Below are 20,704 nucleotides of genomic sequence, written 5' to 3'. Positions count from 1 at the left end.
ACTCATTAGCTCCTTACCGTTCGTATGCTTTGCCAGATCAGTCTCTTTTCTGCAAATTATGCCCTAATTGGATGAGAGGAAGAGAGCAGGCCAAATACAAGTCTTCAAAGGTCCTGCCTCCTCCTATGAACATCATTACATCTGTTATTGGCCCCCAAGTGGGAGTCTCAGAGCAACACACAGAATTTAGTTAAAGAAACTTTTAACAAGAATATCCAACTAAACTGAGACACTATCAGTCGATTTATTTAGTGTGGGTTTAACGATCCACAATTTCATGATATGATGTTCGATACATTCCTAATACGGAAGTGAAAAAATAAATCAATATTGCACATTATTTACTAACCATTCTTAAGACATTCCTAGTGTTTTCTTTAGACTTTTCAAGAAATTCAAGAAAATTCTTAAGAAGATATGATGAATGAGGCCCATTCAGTCCAATAGAGTCCACAGTGCAATTAACACCAACAAGTAAAATAGAAGAATACATTCAAGTTTACATGGAAAGTATGAAAGGTTTCTGTTAATATTCTGTAAATGTTTTTCTAGAAAGAATATTGCCCTTTAATTATGTATTGAAAAAAAATTATATATAGAGTATAATGTAGGGTTGGGTGTCAGTTAGGGGTACCGACCGGATTACGTATCAAATTAATCGGTGCCAGATTTTGTTTTAAGTGTAACACACAATGGCAGCATTTCTAACCTGAGTAAACACCCGGTCAAATAAAAAAGTACCACATTTGATAACCTGAAAGCCAAGTGCCACGCAACAGCTGCCGTTAACATTAGCAGCATGCCTGCAGCCAGTACCTAGTAAACTCCTAAAGTTTAACCATAATATTGTGGAACACATTTTTACTGCTGCTGCTGTAGTTTTTTAATCATATAGTTTATTCAAGTAATACACTTATTTGATAGACTAATACACTAATAACAGTAATACACTAATTTGATAGACCTTTGTAGCTTGCATTCCAATGCTAGATAAACAGAAACCGCTTTCACCTTGCAACGTATTTGTTCCGTCTGTTGTAAAACAAGTGTCACAGAAAGGTTCCAGGCCGTCATGTCTGACCTAATGCTTGGCTGCAGAACTGCGTGTTGCTCTCAGGAAAGTGTTGTCAGTCTGTCAGCTTTTTACCATGTCTGACTCAAACTTAGCCAAAAGCTACTGTAAAAGGTGTAAAATGAACTCTTAGGAAAGCAGGGTAAAGACGTTTAACACCACTAACCTGATGCACACTGAGAGTCCATCACTCAGCCCAGTACAGCATTAGGACACTAACCGGATACACACTGAGAGTCCATCACTCAGCCCAGTACAGCATTAGAGCACTAACCCGATACACACTGAGAGTCTGTGACTCAGTCCAGTATTGAGTGTTGTATGAATAAATAAACAACAGAAAGTTGAAATTGAGAAGTTCAGACAGTTAACAACTGAATTACATTTTATTATTTTATGTTATTACAAAGATAGTAAAGTACCAAAATAATAAATAAATTGATGATGAAAGGACTAGTAGAAATGCTCCAAAATCGTACTGAAAAAAAGTCTTTCTACATTGACTTCCATTGAAAGTTGGAGTGGAGATACATGATTTTTGTGTGACAGCTGTGAAATCTGTACCTGTGTTTACCTTACTAACGCATGTCCACTACATTCAAAGCCACTGTGTGTATTACTCTATGATAATGAAATATGTTGGTCCGTATCTACTCTTTTAGTTTGACTGATGGGCCTTTTAATGCAAAAGCACACACACTGGGCCAATCCAATTAAACCAAAAGGTCATACATTCGGAGAGCGTTTTCTCAACTGTCAGCCACTTTGCAGTCCCTGTAGAAAATGCTTTAATGAAAGGCCGGACACTTCATTCAAACAGCGGTTTCATAATTTCCGTGTTAAGTAACACTTCTGTGATGCTAGAAACCAAAAGAATTCACTGTGTGAGTGCTCCCGGCTCTTTCGGAATGTGTGTTGACACAGACTTCTTCTGTTGTGTCCTCAAACCCCTTCCTGACGTTTTAATGAAGATCAATATAAAGTCATATAGTTTTAGAGCCTGAAAGGCCGTTAGCTGTAGGTATGTGTGTGTGTGGGCAGTTTTTTGCAAAGCCTTTGTGCAGGTGTAATTGGCATTAAATCGACAGGAGGTAGTTGAAGCAGTTGCACACGTCCATGGCCACACTTTATCCAATAGCCTGAGCAGCAGGAGACCTGCATGAAGACAAAAGACTGAGACAGAGATGAAGAGATAAAGGAGAGGGAGAGCAAAAGAAAGAGGAGCAGACAGACAGACAGAGTGAAAGAGATTTGATAAAAGAGACATAAGGTCATAAGCTGGTGTGATAAGGGAAGATTTGGAGCTGATTACATAAACGCAGAGGCCTGATTGAGGAACGAGCCGGCCAGCACGGTGGGAGCATTTGAAAGGAGGGGACAAAGACGCAGAGCATGAGGATAAGGAGGAGTGTCCTGGTGTGCGCTGGCGATGGAATAATGAATATAATTGGACCCTCGCTGCTTTTATGAAGAGGGCGACGTTCTGTCATCATTATTTCTGACTTCTTTGCCCTAGCCACGTTTGATTATGGGGAACGGAAAAATGAGCTCTTTCTATGTGGAACTTGTGGCATCGCTAATTGGCTGAAAGATGGTCAGGGTAATTGTGTCATGCTTGATCGATAAGTTCTGTTCATTGAGCTCAGAACGAGATTGTTATCGACTTGTGATTGGACAGCTGAGCAAAGTTCTTTCCCATTATCCCTCACATTGATTCACTTGACACAGAATATGTTACTTAAAGGCAGACAAAAACAAAGAGGGGAAAGGTGTTGTAGTAGGAGTAAATCTTTGGTATTCCCTTCTAGGACAGTTTACATGACATCACAACATACATGATCTTTCCAAAAGTATCAAGGCAGCTTTTTTTAATCTCCGTAGGCAAGCATTGTTGTCGGAAAAGGATGCTCTAGAACAGCCACACATTGAGTCCAAGGGCACATGCCCAATGCCAAGTATGCCACCATTCTCCTGAGCGAGTGATGAAGCAATAAACTCTGCATAGCAGCATTATAACATTCAGTATGATGGGGGCAGATTTACACCAGCATACCCCTGACCAATCCGAAGGCTAACATGGCTCAGCCCTCTCTTTGAGTCTGAGGAAAACCTGAGAGCTAAAGCCCAGTCACTGTGGAATTTAGTGGTTATGTGCCAGGGCAGTCCTGACACAGCACTCTGGCCGGGGAGATATGCACCTCTGTGCCCATGTGTACCATACCTTACTGACACGATGAGTAGCTGTTTCCCCCACTAAATGCTGCGATAAATTGGAGAAGTGATGGGCGTGGGCTAATGGGACGACAGGGCATCAAGCTTGTATCTATATATGGGCTGCTAACTCGGTTATAGATATAGGAACCTCAGTAAACCCTAAATATCGGAGAAATCACAAAACCTCAATTCAACATAAAGGCTAAAAATCACAACTTCTCTGTCTACAGGCTGTGTGCAGTGCCATGGTAACAGAAACAGATTTTGTTCAACTTTGCTGAACATTTCATTGAAAACCCAAGTTTCATATTTAAAATGTCAGTATATCAGCATGGGGGCTTTAAGATTTTCGACTGGTCAAACTTCCTTCAAGTGCACTTGATCTTAAAAGAAAAGAAACCTTTGGGCATGCACAGTGTTGTACACACACACACACACACACACACACAGCAAAATATATAACAATATAAAAAATGCACATGTGCTTTCAGTTTATCACTGATAGCAACAATAGCCTTCAGAATAAAAGAACTGGTTCGGTTTGTGGTGCTTTGTTCCACAGACCCTATGGAAAAATTAGAGCCTCTGCATACAATACATGAAAAAGACCTTCCAGCATTTATGGAAACCCTAGGAAACCATTCGAATGCAATTCAGAAAGGAATCTTAACTCTGCTTGACAGTATTCTGGAGCCGTGCCTTACATTTAGTATGTAGACTGGAGAGAGAAAGAGAGAGAGAGAAATCTGGGCAGAAACAGAGATGTTCTCTAAATGGATGTCAATAATGTCTGCTTCATGCTTCATCAGCATTTTTTACTTCAGGCTTGTTCAGCATGAAACTGATAACACAGCATCCGCTGTACCTTAGCATTAAAGAGTCTGCTCTTTAGACCATAATGAGGGTGTGAAAACAAGTGAACAAGTGAAGCTGACAACACTTTCTAAGTTGTTTCTTTCTCACATTCTCCTTCTGTTTAACCTCCAGCTTTTCTTAGCACACACTTACCACGTATGCGTATTATTAATAGGAGCTGTGTGTGTCTGTGTGTGCATGCGCTGCGTAACACTGTGTATACGTCTGAATTAATGTACTGTATGTATCCTAATTAAACTCCTGTAACTGCTTTGCTGTATTTAGTTACAAACTGACTTGGATTATAGCTTTTGTTAAGAGTTCTCACAGTGCTGGCTATTGAAATGCTATTAATGCAGAAAGCTGCGGTAGTTAAGTAAACCACTCTTTTATGATGTGTCTTGTCGGGGGCTAGATGGGTATAAAGTCCCCCAGCTTGAAGCTGTGGAGCAGTGGAACTGTGTTCTCTGGGATGCTGGTGCTCCATCCAGTACTTTGGGATTTTGGGAGTTGGGGAGTTAGGGATGAGGTTGGGTGGTGATCACCATCACTGTGCTAAATCGCTGAATGCAATCAGATATTCACAGCAGTGATCCAAAATGTAGTACAGCGTTCCAAGGACAATAGAGACAGTTACTCCAACAAAAGCAGGATAAACTCTGAGCAGGTGTACCAATACTTTTGTCCATGTGGTGTATTTTTCAATATTAACACTTCTCCCAAGACTTTACTAAAAATGTAAACCCTTTGTGCTGCTCGTTCTATTACAGGTGTTTCGGAGTGCGGAGGGAATGGGCATTCGCTTGGACAGCGCTTCTGCATTCCAGGGTGCGGTCATATCACCACATTACGACTCCCTGTTGGTCAAAGTCATCTCCAGTGGAAAGGATCTGCCTACAGCAGCCAGCAAGATGCTTCGAGCACTCGCAGAGTTTCGCATCCGTGGGGTGAAGGTAGGGCTCAACTATGGCACAAGCATTAAGTACATTTCTCTGCAAGTATCTAATGCAACATCTAAACACCAAAGCACTGTCATGTTATGTCATGGTCATTCCCCCCACCTCTTATCTCATTGGACAGAGCCATCATATCTCTTCATTCTTAATTCTGTTTATTTTCATTGAAATATCATCATAACATCAAATTGTCAACTCAATATCCATTTCTGAAGATGTAGATGCCTTTATTGTCATTACACTTGTACAGTACAATGAATTTCCTCTCTTCACATATCCCAGCTTAGAAAGCTTGGATCAGAGTGCAAGGTCAGTCATGCTACATCACCCCTTTGAACAAAAAAGGTTAAAGGTCTTTCCCAAGTGCCCAACAGTGGCAGCCTAGGAAACCCAGGTTTCGAAAACCCTCAACCCTGTGTTCAGTAACCCAGCAACCCAGGATAAATGGAAAACAAGCAAGCAGAATTTTTGCGTTTACAGGAAATTCTGCACGCTTCCTTTAAGCTTCCTTTAAGTAATACCTTAGATCTGGTTGACACTTGACATTAACATCATCAGCCAGTCAAGGCACAGCACAGTTATACTTGCCCTTTTCAAATGTAGCTTGTGCATCCAGATATTGATTGCATCTCATTTCCCCATGCAATATTTACATTTTATAATCAGGCTGCTATGGCACAGATGCAGAGTAGCTTAGATACAGCTTATATAGCAGGGCTTTTCACCTCCGGTCCTGAAGGTCCAGCACAACTGATTTCCCTGCTCAAACACTCCTAATTCAACTCATCAGTTAATTACCAAGTTGAGTAGATGTGTTTGAGCTGGGAATCTGCAATCCAGTTCAGTACCCTGCTAAACAGGCTGTGCGGTGTCTGTATTTTTAAACCATTTTGCACTCACAGTCTGAAGTTACAGAGAAATGTAAGATGGCAACTTAAGTATGTTTGTCTGGCAGCCACAACTGTGAGAATTGTGAACTTTCACAGGAAACAAAAGTCTTTTTTTAAGCTTTGGCATTCATACGCCTACATATGAATGCACATGGCTAAAAATAATGTTACGCAGGAGAGGTGGAAACATTATTCAAACTTGTGGGTTGGTTGAGCACACACCATGCTACACCTTGAATGCATTGTGCTAAGATTGCCTACAGTTTGAATCATGTGTGTTCTATTAGCTGGGAATCAGGACAACAAGGTTCAAACTAATTACATTTGTCTTTTAAAAGCATATAAGGGAAACGTAAATAAGGCACCCTATCAAAACCTTTTGTCTTTTTTATATTTAAACATTTGGATGTTTAATCTTCCTTTGAATAATACTGAGAGATGGGGGTAATATAACTACATACACATAGAATGGAAGAAATATCTTATGTAAATTATTTTGCGGGCAGTGGAACTACCTCCCCATGTAGGTTGCCACTGGGTACATGATCCGTGCCTGTGAGGAAGGTAATCATGGAGGACGACAGCATGTAAAATCATGCATGGCGGCATGTAAAATTGCAATTTCCTAGACAGCAACCATCTTTAGCACAGCACAGGAAGAGGCTGAGCAGTTAAACAACTGGTTGCTGCATAAGGAGTGAATTTGCATATTCCATCCCACACAGCGATTTCAGATTGCCTATTTCAGTCTGACTAACTGGAGATGCATAGGACTACCAAGTGGATACAATCCGGATACTCGTCACGTGAAGTGACCAGGTATAAACGGAGTCTAAATATCTGCAGCTGTTTCTTATGTAGTAATAAATGTGGGGGTGTCCTAACCTTTTTTTAACATGAAAATTAAAGGTTTAGTTAAATTACCTCCACCTCTCCATAAAGTCTGTATGTTTATGTCCATATCTTTAAAAATAAAAAAGACAAAGGTCTTCATGAGAAGTCTGTGGTAACTGTGTAAACGGGAAGCATTTTAATGTGAAGTAGTTTCAGCTCTCTGAAACTGAATAAATGCTCTTCTTAATATGTCACTCAGGTAATAGTCACATTAAGTATTTATTCTCGAGTCCTTAATTTGTTTGCTTAAATTGCTGTTTTGCCGCTCGCAAGAGACAGAAAGACAGACCGTGTTTGACTTTGAAGCTCCTTCACTTCTAAAACAATAGTCAATTTCACTATGATAGGCTCTTTGTCTTTGTAGCTACTTTGAAAAATTCTCAAAATCGCAGGAGAGCAAGGATGTAAGTTTACCACCAAAGATGTTTGGGTTTGTGAGCATGAAGATGATAAGGAAATGTCAGACATTAATGATGAGATGCTACAGATGCTTACTGTGTAAAGGTAGCTCTCATAGGACAGCTGGGTGATCAGGGAAGGTGTGCTGCACCCCTCGATTGCTTCCAGTGTTGTATTATTCAGTTGATTAGGAGGCTGGAGACTGGAGCTCTTTTGTTGTTTGTTGCTTGGCTGTTGCGATTGATCTATGAAGTTGTGATGCATCGTGGTTATTCATCACCCAGCCAGTGCTGTGAATATTCATCTCCCACTGTGTGCTTGGAGTATCTTCTTTCTTCATGACGCTAAGATGAATGCATGGAAGTCACAGTTATTGCCAGCAATAACAATAGCATGGTGTAATTCAATATTTAATTATTTCTGTCTCGTAGCTCAAGGAAGCAAGAGGAGAAACTCAGTCAATACCTCATGTTCATTAAAAAGGAGAAGAGATACACTGTATGTCCAAATGTTCGTGGACACCCCTTCTAACAAATGCATTCAGCTACTTTAAGTAGATAAGCATGAACCTGTTGGCACCATTCCTTATACCAGGCGTGGGCTTGAGTGGTAAAGAGACCAGCATTAAGCTGCGGAGCAGTGGAACTGTGTTCTCTGGAATGATGGTGCTCCATCCAATACTTTTGGGATGAGTTGTGGAGTTAGGAATGAGGTGCGGTGGTGACCATACAACATCCTGACTTCACTAATGCTCTTGTCATATAATAAAAAGCTCCTACACAAGCAGGATAAACTCTTTTTAATACCCTTTGATTTCAGAAGAACCAATGAATGAGCGGGTGTCCCAATATTTTTGTCCATGTAGTGTGCTTTATTATGATTATTTGACATGAAGAATCAGAAGAGGTGATAAAATTCCCTGTCACAAAATAAATCCACACCTGCTTCTTGAGTTCTGCTCTGAGCATATAGAATGCATTCCAAACCTGATATACCCTTTAAGCAAAACATGGTCTTTGACTTCCAATGGTAGTGGAACTATTTCTGGTACTATATAGAGCCATGGTTTTTGTGATCATGAATACATGTGCTCTCCTGTGGCACTCAAGAAAACAACTATACAACAGTTCAAAGAATCCTATAATCATGCAAAGAATCATTTAACCATGCAAATGATTCTTTTGAGGTGTCATGATTCTATACAGTCTTGTGGAAATAATTAGCTGCAGATGATTAGAATAGGCTAGAGAGGATTTTGGAGGAGCTTGTCTTATTTAAACCTCAGACATTTAGTTTAGTTTGCTCTTGATTGTTGACATGAGTGGTATCACCTTGGTGAGATCCAAAGAGATCCAAAGAGAGGCCATCAGAAAAAAGGTGTAGATCTGGGGGGGGGGGGGGGGGGGGGGGGGTTAGCGAAGGCCAGAGTTAAGCATCATTTGCAGATTCCCCTGCAATTGACAGGTGAGTTGAATCAGGTGTGCTTAGGCAGGAAAAATCCAGAGTTATCCATCCCTCTTGTAGATGCAGATGACTCTGTGAAGGGATTTAAAAACATCTCCGAACAGTTATATAATACATAATTTACAAATGAAACAACTGCCAACATGGCCAGGTCAGGCTATGCTAGCAAGTTCAGCGCAAGGGTTAAGAACTACTTTTTGGGTTTGTTTTGATTGGACCAAACAGGAAACTTTAGGAAATGAGTATTGCTGTGTGACACTGATATTGCTATGCGAGAATAGGCGATATCCAGCCCAGCACTAGTCTGATACTACAGCTTCTTTTATTGCCGTTTTTAGGACAACATGTTTGAAATCCCTGTCATTTGAAAGCAGTGTGATTCAGGATTAGGGAAATAATATCAGGCTCTTAATGTTAATCATCTCGTTTGTCAGGATCTATTGTAAGCGACAATGCCAAGTACGTGAGGTACACGGTGTCACACACAAAGACAAATTAGTTTCTTGTTGTAGTGTACTGGAGGAATGAGTCTTATCGCAGTATTTAATTAGACAGTCTGAATACCTTCACTCTTGTCCTCTAGCTGCTCTGTTGCGGAATTTCTGCCATCTTCAGCCTTTCTCCTGGATATGCTCATTAATTCTGTTGGGTGCGCGGCCGCGCGTGTGTATGTGCACACAGGATGCCGCTGACCTGAAGATCACTGGAGCTGTAATAGGCTTATGCAACAACAAAAGAGGGGATGATAGAGTTTAGAGGGTGGAGAAGAAGAGTGCAGAGCAGGCAAAAGAGCGATGGAGAGAGATGGTAACAGTGAATGACGTGAGGTGGTAGTGCCCATAGCAACTGTCACCAGTGAACATGTCTCAGTGAAAAGATGCACTGGTGGCTATTTTGAGTGTGTGTGTGCCCTGTTTATTGTTTGTTGCGTGTCTGTGTGAGTGTGTATTGGGAATATGTGTGTATATATATATATATATATATATATATATATATATATATATATATATATATGTGTGTGTGTGTGTGTGTGTGTGTGTGTGTGTACAGTACTTGGTAGGTGGGCAGTTAATACAGTTGTTCTTCTGGCTCTGTAGACCAGTAAATATAGTTGTAAATGGAACTATAACATATAAGGTTAAAGTGCAAATCTGAGGCACATAATTTTGTCCTGAATGCAGTTTTATACACAGAGTTCTTTTAAAAGGGTTTCTGGTCACTGAACAGTCTTTACTTCAGAAGTCTGGAATTACTGGACCTTTAAACGTCCTTGTGAATTACTTTGCAGAAAAAAAGACTTAAACTCTGGAGGTCCATCAGTGGGTGAATACTCCAGTCCCCCATTCCTATAACTATGTTAACTAACTAGGTTAAGTTTCAGAGTAATTAGCTGGAGTAATTCAAACTAGTGGGGTGACCATAAGTCCTCTTTTTCCTGGACATGTCCTCCAAATTTCACATTGATTTCATGGAAGCATACATTTGTTTCAACAACAACAACAAAAAAAGATTTGGCCATATACTGTAGGCTATGTATTACCTTTGGTAAATGAGTACATGTTTATGGATTAATGCTTATTTACACCCTTGCAAGGTTTTTGGGGAATTTAACTCCCTCTCACCCTCAAACTCATAATTAAGGCTTTAACAAGAAGTCCCCCAACCACAACATCCTAACCACAGCAGCCTCCTGTGTTTCCCCAGTGTCCTCAATTTTGAAAACCAAATTAGGGCCAGCCTTGCTCACATGATTACCCAATTAACATGTACTGATTGAACTTTTCTTCTCAATGAGTCAGCAGTGATTAATTGGCAGTTAGATAATGATGATATGTCTTTTTTATCCCCCTGCGGCTCTCCCTCTCATAGTGAGAAACAACCTGATGGACACACACAAACATTTAGTTTAGTATTGTAAAATCGCTCTATTATTTGGCATAATAATCAATTTCTAACACAGATCCAGTTACGGGCTAATAAAATGAGAATTTTAAGTCATGAGTTTAATTATTCTTATATAATATGTAATTATGTTGTTTATTAGCCATTATCAGGATAACAGAACAAGTCAGCTTCCTTCAGTTTGCATTGGAGTTTTGAGGCAGATGTAGATAGTAATAACAGAATCTTGTAGTTCACTAGTTAGCTGTGCTTAGGCTGCTTTAATTATTACACAATTGCATCAAACCATGCTGAATTATTTTAAAAAGGCTTGATTTTGTGAACTCTAAGGTTTCTTTTTAATTATTTACTGTAATTTATTTTTGCAGGCATCATTCTGTTATTCACTGCCAAAAAACACATATACAAGTCTATTTCAGTACTGAACAACCTAAACAAATGTCTGAAACAAGTGAGACTCTGGAGCAGAAAACATGAAGCAGTTGGCACTATTGTTCAAGTGGTAGTAGATGCTCCCATAACTTTTTAGTCATATCAGCCTCATAGCTTTAGTGTAAAAACAAAGTATAACCCTTAAAATGGCCATTTGCAAGCCTGCGAGTCAGAGGTTTTATTACACACGTCTATTACCAAAGAATAGCCCCACCAGTTTGTACAGTCTAACTAAAGTCCCTTTAGCTACTGAATAACACACCCGAGAGTGTAAAAAGCCTTGGAACGTTAAGGAGTTAAACATCATCTTGGTTAATCAGCTGAGTTTGTAATAAGAGAAAAATCGTGTAAAACTGACCTTTCTTCTAACTATCGATTTAATATCAAAGCACTGTGGAGGCAGGGGAGAGATTTATTTCCTAACAAAAATGGTGACTGTGAAGCTCAATAAACCTCAGCCCTGCTTTTTCTGTGCTATGAATATATAATTCTAAGAGGTGCAAATCACTTGTCTGGAAGAGCTGAGCATCTGAGCGAGTGAATCAATTACCTAGCAGTGAAATAAAAGAACTGATCATTGACCCAGCCAGGTCGTTTTAATGCGATGTGAATCACTTCCGCCATATTGTTTGCCTGAGTCATTTAGTTCACATCAACTGAATCATTAAGCTCAGATAATCTCATTGACACGGCTCACATAGCTTAGTGATTCAGATGCTTCGGATGATTCATTCAGATATGCACAAGTTGTGCTTTACAGGCATCCAACCGAAACTCACCGCCTCTGCTGGACCTTAAAACACCCTTACTCTCTGTGCTCACACTTACGGCCACAGTGTGAACAGTGAAGATGCCAACCTTCATATCCTGTTGTCTTCATTAGTGCTTTGCAGTGAGTTTTGCCTGCTTATGCCATCTCTCTGGACTGTCCTGGAAACCGAATGGAGATGAAAAGTCAGAGAGACAAGACCTGATATGCAGAACAAGAGAGAGTGAGAGAATAAAAGGAATGGGAGAGAGAGAATAAAATAGAGAAAAGGGTGAAAAAGAGATGAGAGGCAGGAGATTGCGGAAGAGAAGAGCAGACAGTGATGGAGCGAGGACGAGAGAAGGAAAAAAGCGAGGGCATAGAGTGAATGAAGAATAAAGGAGAGACAAAGAGAGAGAGAGAGAAAGACTGCTTCATGTTGCAGAGACATTAAAAGCTTCCTTGCTTTTCTTAGAGATCTACTCTCTGACTCTCCATTGGACCATTTCTTTTCTCAACTCCAATCCATTTACTCTTCACCTTTTTAAGTTCTTCTTTAATCCGCTCTCCTCTAGTTCTGCTGTTTGCGCCCATTGTATCTATTCAATCTAGTGGCCGCGACATAACGCTAAATGCACAGCCAATGCAAAGCCCATGCAAAGCCCATCACTCTGAAAGCCCTCAAACGGAGATGTTTTGATTGCAAACACTCCAAGGTCACTCCAAGCTCTTCTCTCCCTGTCCTTCAGCACATGCTTTTTTCCCTCGCTTTCAGCATCCTCAACTCTCCCCCTGCTGCTCATCTTTTATGAAGGCCTGATAGTGAGAAGAAGAGTAGAGGCTGGCCGCACGTTCCCATCTACTCGCCCTCAAAACAGCGGAGAGCTGTGCATCAAGCAAACACAGTGGCACAGACCATAAAGCTTACCCTAGCATAACAAACCCCATGGCAATAAAGACTGTACAATGCAGACAAAATACCAGATTTCAATATTATTGCAACATACTATGATCGTAACAGTCCTTATGCAATACATTATTCTTTTAATGACAGTTATTGCCAGAAATAACAAAAGCACAGTGTCATTTGATATTAATTCCCTCTCACTCTGCTGAACATTGCGATTTATTTTTTTTAATTTCACGGTTGTGGGAGAGTAAAACATCCTGCATGCACTCTTAAAAATTAAGGTGCTTTGAGGAATGCATGAAAGCAAAATATCTATTTTTAATAAGTTAATTACTGGGCTGTAAGCTTACATTCTCAGGACTATGTTAAAAATACTATGTTAAAATAAATACAACACAGTAAATGCGATATTTTTGTTTGTAGTATGCCCCCCCCCAACGCTCATAACTGTCAGCTAAATAAACACATTATTATTAAACACAGTCCTAACAGATGCACAGACATGCTGCGTTTCAGTCAGTGTTCAGAGAAGTGTAAATTTACACAGATAACCAGCCACATAAACATGTTTTTACCAATATGAGTCCCAGCACCTCTCTAGCCGAGGTCAGTTGCAGGCAGGCTGAAGCTTCCTCTGAAGGCTTCTTAATCCAGTTTTCTTATCACCTTAAATGGTACAGCAGATTTATGAAGGGCGCCTTACCTACTGTAACGGAAGGCTGACTGAGCGCACACAGGGGAACAGCGTAGACTGTACCAATGCTTGTGGGTTTCCAGTCAAAATTTGCACAAAATGTAAACACACCACCTGTGTGTCAAAAAGCCCAACCATAGCAGAAATTGATAAGGGAATTGAGGTGCTAGTAAATCTGTTTTTTTGTAGAAATTCATTTGCCATGGAGCAGTGAAATAAATTATGAGAGTGAGCTGCATTTATAGTATGCTAGTTGTCCAAATGTTTGCGGACACCCCTCCTAATATATGCATTCAGCTACTTTAAGTTGGACCCACTGCTGACACAGGTGTGCAAATGCATTCATGACTGCTTGTCTAGTCCCTGTAGAGAAGTATTTCCAATAGAATAGGACTCTCTGGAGCAGATAAACATGAACCCTTTGGCACCATGCATCATGCCAGAGCTGTGGAGCAGTGGAACTGTGTTCTCTGGAATGATGGTTCTCCCTCCAGTACTTTTGATATGGATGAGTTGGGGAGTTTGGTATGGATGATGTTGGACGGTGACCATCCAACATTCTGACCTCACTGATGCTCTTGTCACTGAATGCAATCAAATCCTCATAGCAATGCTCCAAAATCTAGTAGAAAGTCTTCCCTGGATTTCAGAAGAAACAATGAATGGAAAGGTGTCCCAATACTTTTGTCTATTATATTGTATTATCTGTATAAAGAAAACAGGCCAGTGGAGCGGCATGGGAGGGTTAAATAGACAGAGAGACAAGGGACAATAGAACTGGATGGAGAGAGAATGGGCGAGAGCAGGGTCGGTCTTCAGGGAGTATTACTGACACTGAGAGCATTAGTGATGGTCTTACTCACACGCTGAACATCACTGCTCTAGCGCCGCTACAAGACAGGGAATTACACAGCCCGACTGTTACAGGTAGTACCAACAAATAGACACACACCCTCTACCTCTCACATAGTGTGCACACAAACCACAGACACCGTCACTGAACCTTGAAACGTAATTGAAGAAAAGCCTTAGGCTTAAATTAAAGCTTAAATCAAGGCCTATTAATCAGTAATTACAACCCTGTTTATAGACTTCCTTATACCTTAGCACCATGCGGGAGAGTTTCTCTGGGCGAAATCCTGAGTATGATCCATCTGCACACACGCATGTACACACACACACACACACACACACACACACACACATGCAAAACAAACAAACAAACATACACATGAGTGTGCTACAGGAGGAGGAGTGCAGAGGACTTTGAAGCTGTAATCAGGATTATGCGCTTTTTGAATTGGTGTGACCGGCTTTCAAAGGAGCAGTGGAAGAAGACGGGCGAGCGAGGGAGGGAAAAAGGACAAGGAGAGAGACTGAGAGAAGAAGAGCGATGAGTGGGCTGATGGATAAGCATGAGAGGAGCTCCGAAAAGAAGGGATCAGAAGAAATAGATGAGGTTTTCCATGTCCCTTTGTGTCACCATCTGAGGAGGCTGTCTTTGGTGAAGCTGATGAGTGTATCAGAGGGAATCTAGACCAGGCTAAACTTTTAGCTCTTCAGATCAAAAGGCAGCAGCGTTGCCCTCTGCCATGATGTACACCTCACAAAGACAGACAGACAGCCACGCACACACACACACACAGTTGCACACATTTGCACATATGAACCATAGTATACAGACCCAGAGTAATATCGTTTTTACATAAACATATGCATGTGTGTGGGTGCGTGGACCGTGGAATGTACTTTTGATTGGTGAGGCCAGGTGCCAGCCCCCAACAAACACACACACACACACACACACACACACACACAGCAATGTCACCACCAGCTGAAATACATAGTGCTTACTTACAATTGTTTAACTCTTTAAGTCCAATGCAAAACAATGGCTGTTTGTGCAGTTCTTCTTAGATCACAGCTGGAGTTGCATTTATTTGATTTTTGAAACTGTATGTTCAAATGTTTGCGGACACCCCTTCCAATGACTGCATTCAGTTAATTTAGGTTGCACTCTGTGTGTACAAATACACACACACACACACACACACATCTTGTCTAGTCCTTGTAGAGAAGTATAGAAAATAGAGCAGAACTCTCTGGAGCAGATAAACATGAACCTACCAGGCGTGGGCTAGAGGGGTATAAAGCCCCCCCCCAGCATTGAGCTGTGTGCACTGTAATAATGGAGCTCCATCCAATACTTTTAGGATAACCAGAGCAGATAAACATGAACCCATTGGCACCATGCCTCATGCCAGAGCTGTGGAGCAGTGGAACTGTGTTCTCTGGAATGATGGTTCTCCCTCCAGTACTTTTGGCATGGATGAGTTGGGAAGTTTGGTATGGATGATGTGGGACGGTGACCATCCAACATTCTGACATCACTGAAGCTCTTGTCACTGAATGCAATCAAATGCTCCAAAATCTAGTAGAAAATCTTCCCTGGATAAACTATTTTATACTACCCCTGACTTCAGAAACAATGAATGGGAAGATGTCCCAATACTTTTGTCTATTATATTGTATTATCTGTATATGGAAAACAGGCCAGTGGAGCGGCATGGGAGGGTAAAAATGTTAAGTGAATATAGACTATCTATGAATCTATAAATGAGGTTCACAATTGGACCTTTAGGACTATGTTGTGCCTTTTGGATTACAGTGTTAGCACCTTGGAGTGAAGTGTACTTTTGTGGGTGGAAATTAGAAGACATTTATTGGCATGAAGTTAAACCAGTGAAAAATAAAGAAGTTGAAGTCCAGTGAAAAATCCTTGTCACTCCGCTGACTGTGACCCAGTAATCCCATCCCATAATGTTTATGTAACGAAAAGGGTAGGATAATCAGTTCTAATATCATTCCACAGCCCATGTGTGGTGCACACATGTACACATTTAAACATTATACTAGCCTGCCATATACAGCCCTGACAGAATATCAGAAGGCACCTTGGAACGTGATAAGAGAGTGAGCGAGGGGGAGATGACCTTAGCATGAGGGTTTGAAATCTGATGAAGAGAACACAGTAAACACACACACACACACACACACAGACTTATACACCCATTTGGTGTTCTTTCTGCTTGTCTGCTCAGGCTGGCAGGGTGATAAAGCTTCCCTCTATCCTGCAGTAACACATGTACAGTATTTACTGAACTGTATAATGGTACGATCACCCGGCACATACACACAAACTGAGCGGTTGTCAGTGGACAAACTCAGTACTTGGGCGGTCTTTGAGAGTGGGGCACAAGCTAACGTCTGGTAAAAGCATAACATGGTCTTTCTGTGGTTAAACAGTTTGAAATAGATCATGCATGCTTTTAATAATATGCTCAAATGTACACAGCAACAACATCTACAGATTTTCACAAGGATTTAATAGATTTTTTTTGTATCTTTTTTTTTTTTGTTTTTGTGTGTTCTCCCCAAAGTCATGTGGGTTTCTACCTAGTACTTTGGTTTCCTCCCCAAAATTTCCCAATTGTTCCTCCACAATTTAGTCATTTCAAATTCTGACCCACTAGCTAGCCCTTCTCATTTCACACAATACTGCCACGTCTAGGAGGGTGAAGGCTAGCATTTGCTGCATCTTTGCAAACTGCTGCTAGCTCATTGGACAGCTGTCAGTAGAGTACTAACCATCAACTCTGTTTTACATTTACGGGCATCTAGGGCCATTTTGTGCCAATGTAGTGTTAAGAGTCTTGCCCAAGGACTCTTATTGGTGTAGCGCAGCATAGTCACCCAACCCCAGTCTGGTAGCTTACTGGCAGGTACTGGTGTTATCCATTGCACCACACCAACCACCAGCTAACAGATGTCCGCACTGGCTAGCATTGTGTTGAGGAAAGGGGAAAAAGGGAAAACCCAATCAGAGAGAGTAAGGCCAGCATCACTGGGATCAAACTAGCGATCACCTAATTGTATGGTCAGTGCTTAGACAACCATATTGTGTGCCCTGTATTATTTAAATCACCTCTTAGTGAAGCATGTAAACAAATCACAATATGTGTTAGACAGTCTGTATATACATATCGTAGTTTTAACATAGTGATACAACTAAGCCTTCTAGTGAAAACAATTAAAGAAGCCTTTATCCCCACCATAGAAATTCACTATACTATTCAGAATAGTTTGGTTTTGGATATTTTCGCACTTTTGTACTTATTTGAATGTCGATATTTGTATGTTTTCACGTTGTGAAACTCATCTTATATGAACAACGATCAATTATGTTAACTTACGTTTGCTTATGTTTTTATAAAAAAATAATTTACCCAATTTTCCTCCCCAATATTAGATAATCAATTACTCAACCCCTTTGATACTATATAATTCTCCCGACAATGGGAGGGTGAGCACTGACACATGCTTCCTCTGACACATCCACTGCCTCTTTTCGAACTGCCGCGGATGCAACGTCACTGAGCAACCAACACACTCTGAGGAAATTGCTGGGTACCCAGCTCTGATGGATTGGCTAGCAGACGCCTGTGCCAGCAAGCATCACACTGAAGTGATGTAGGGAGAGAGAACCATCCACCCACCTGAAGAGATCAAGGTCGGTTGCCGATGGCAGGCAGCATGGCCCACACCATAGAAATCGAACCAGTAATCCTCGGTCATAGTGGTAGTGCCTTAGTCCACTGAACCACACTGAACCCCCATGTTTTCCATATCTTACCAGATATTGTAGCGACTGTTACAACCAGCCCTTCCATTTGTTACAATTAACCCCACCTATTGGAGAAAATGTGTGCAGTTTTGCTTGGAATTGTTTACAGACTGTAGGTGCTGGACACCAAGATTTATTTATTCGAGGGATGTGTAGGTTGCTTGTGTACAAATATTCATGATTTTGTGCTTTTAAAATATCGTAGAGAAAATAAAAAACAAGCGTGCTCCGCTCTCCCCTGTTCTGTATTCTGCTGTGGTAGTACTCACTCGTAGTCAAGACGTATTCTGTAAATGTTTCAGTTGTGAACTCGAAATCTTTAAATAGTATTCATGTGTCATACTTGTCCAATAAAAACACCTTCAGGCCAAACACAGCATGTTAGTACTTCTGCGGTAGATTTGCATTTATTTTTTCTGCACTTACTGCTGCTGAGAAATCCTGACCAGGGTTCATAGCAACTCATGCTGACCCAAACCACAGGGCACTACAACACACATTACACTAATACGAACCTATGCTTCTTTTTGACGCATTTTTAGGCCCAAAACAAAACCAACAGATAAGCATAAATACGAATGCCATCTCCGCAACCAGCAGTCGCCACCCTTCAGTCCACATTTAAGGGATTTTGGTGACCAGACTGATACAGTATATAGCAAACAAAGTGGAGGACAATGCATCACCTTGGATCATGCCTAAAGGCATAGGAACCAGTTAATTAGAAATTCATTCACCCTTACACACACCTTTGGGGCAGAGCACAACAGAACAGACTGCATGCTAAAAATGTGCTTTTTACTCCACTCTTAATATGCAAGGCCATATGCAATGGGAGATCTCTCTCTATGAGCAAAGTGAAATCATTTCTAAAGCTCATAAAGTTTGTATCAGTTATGCATACTATGTAATTTAGTTAAATGTAATATTTCACCTCTGCAAAAGTCCTTCGTTTTTGTTGTGAATTAGTGATCTCTGTCAAACAACATCATTAATCTTTCATTGAGCAGTTTAGATTTCAGAGATGGTGCCCATCACACGCCTTTCTATGTGTTTACTGAGTGATAGCGGGCGTTGTTTGTGTGATCTTATCTGTTTGCTTTTGCCTATTACTTTCTGGACCTCTGCCATAGATTGAGGCCCAACTGATATGAAAATTAGGTTCCAATAGTGATCTTAAGGGGCTAAAGGGGGGCTGTTTTTATTGATATAATAATAAACATGATAGTATGTTATTAAAATATTAGCAGCAGAGGTTTGGATTTCTGTTGGTGTAGCCCATGGCAGAATGGGGTTCGATTTCCCCAGGCACGCAAGCATACCATGCCACACCAATAAGAGCCTGTTTACACCTGGCATTAACATTTGTTTTTGGTGATCGTATCACAATTAGATTTCACTTGACTGCGTAAAAGGCTAGCTGTAAACACCCTCTAGGACGCATTGTAATTGGATTAAGATTGGATCACTCAAACCAATTCGGCGGTGGTCAGAGACGGACTTTATCCATATTTAACACAACAGGGTTGGATATGGTTGGTGTGGCGCAACAGATAACACCACTACCTGCCACTGCGCTACCACACCATGTGGGAGGCTGGGGTTTGATTCCCAATATTGGTGACTATGCTGCACTACACCAATAAGAGTCCTTGGGCAAGACTCCTAACACTACATTGACCCACCTATGTAATATGAGTAACCCTGGAAGTCGCTCTGGATAAGAGCATCAGCTAAATGCTATAAATGTAAATGTAAATGGATTCTTTCACAAAAAAAGTACATCTGTTAAAAAAAAAAGTTAATATTTTATAATAATTTGCTCTGTTTACCTCACTGTGTGTGTTTGTGTGTGATTGTGTGCCCATGTGCACGCTTGTGCTTATTTACTGCTTGGTGATGGCAGTATTTTAGAGTTTATTCCCTTTTCAATTTAAGCAGTCTTTATGTTTTCTGGTAGAGCCGTTATGGAAATATGAGATCCATCTGTTGTTCCACTGCATTGTGAAACCCCTACTGATCCTGTAAGCTGCACACAGTCTCCTGGAGCTTCTGGAGAGTTCTGATGACAAACCGATGTTTACAGGAAGTTAAGATGAACATAACTATGTATTGATCTTTTTTTGGTGTGAAGGACTTAATAGCACCTAATGACTACCACTTCAGCTTTTTCTATAAAGACTGATGTATAAGCAAGAAATCATAACATCCTCAACTGTGAGGTTTTTTTGTGTGTGTTTTTGACATCGCCACACTTGTTCAGTGCTTCATCAGCAGGAATCTTGGCTAATTTGGCCGGCTCCTTCCAAACCTGTGTCTGCACTGAGGCTTTTCTGGATGGAGGCCACCAATACATTAATATGAACGTAGATAATTTTATATTGCCATGTTCCTGAATGTTTAACACCCTAAAAGCCACATTCATTGTTTTAGACCATACTTACCCTGTGGTCCCAAACTGCGCAGCGCTCAGGAAGGTTTCTGTTAAATAATAAATGTATGCATGTGTGTTCTGTAGTCCATGGGAACGTATAGGAGTGTTAATGAGCTTAGCCTACTTTCCCTGGATACACCCTTTAATGTAAAAGAA

General features: G+C 40.8%; 1 protein-coding gene across 1 annotated transcript in view; it reads left to right on the top strand.

The window, feature by feature from the left end:
* pcxb (pyruvate carboxylase b) overlaps window positions 1–20,704 on the top strand; it is a 258,985-nt gene that overhangs the window by 111,536 nt on the left and 126,745 nt on the right. The window contains exon 10 of the mRNA XM_072686774.1: window positions 4,912–5,094. Within this exon, the coding sequence (XP_072542875.1) occupies window positions 4,912–5,094 (183 nt within the window). The remainder of the gene's footprint in view (window positions 1–4,911; window positions 5,095–20,704) is intronic.

Source organism: Salminus brasiliensis, chromosome 9 (assembly GCF_030463535.1).
Source record: "Salminus brasiliensis chromosome 9, fSalBra1.hap2, whole genome shotgun sequence".
Classification (NCBI taxonomy): Eukaryota; Metazoa; Chordata; class Actinopteri; order Characiformes; family Bryconidae; genus Salminus; species Salminus brasiliensis.
Note: the sequence above shows the minus strand (reverse complement) of the source record. Positions and strands in the feature narration are given on the sequence as shown.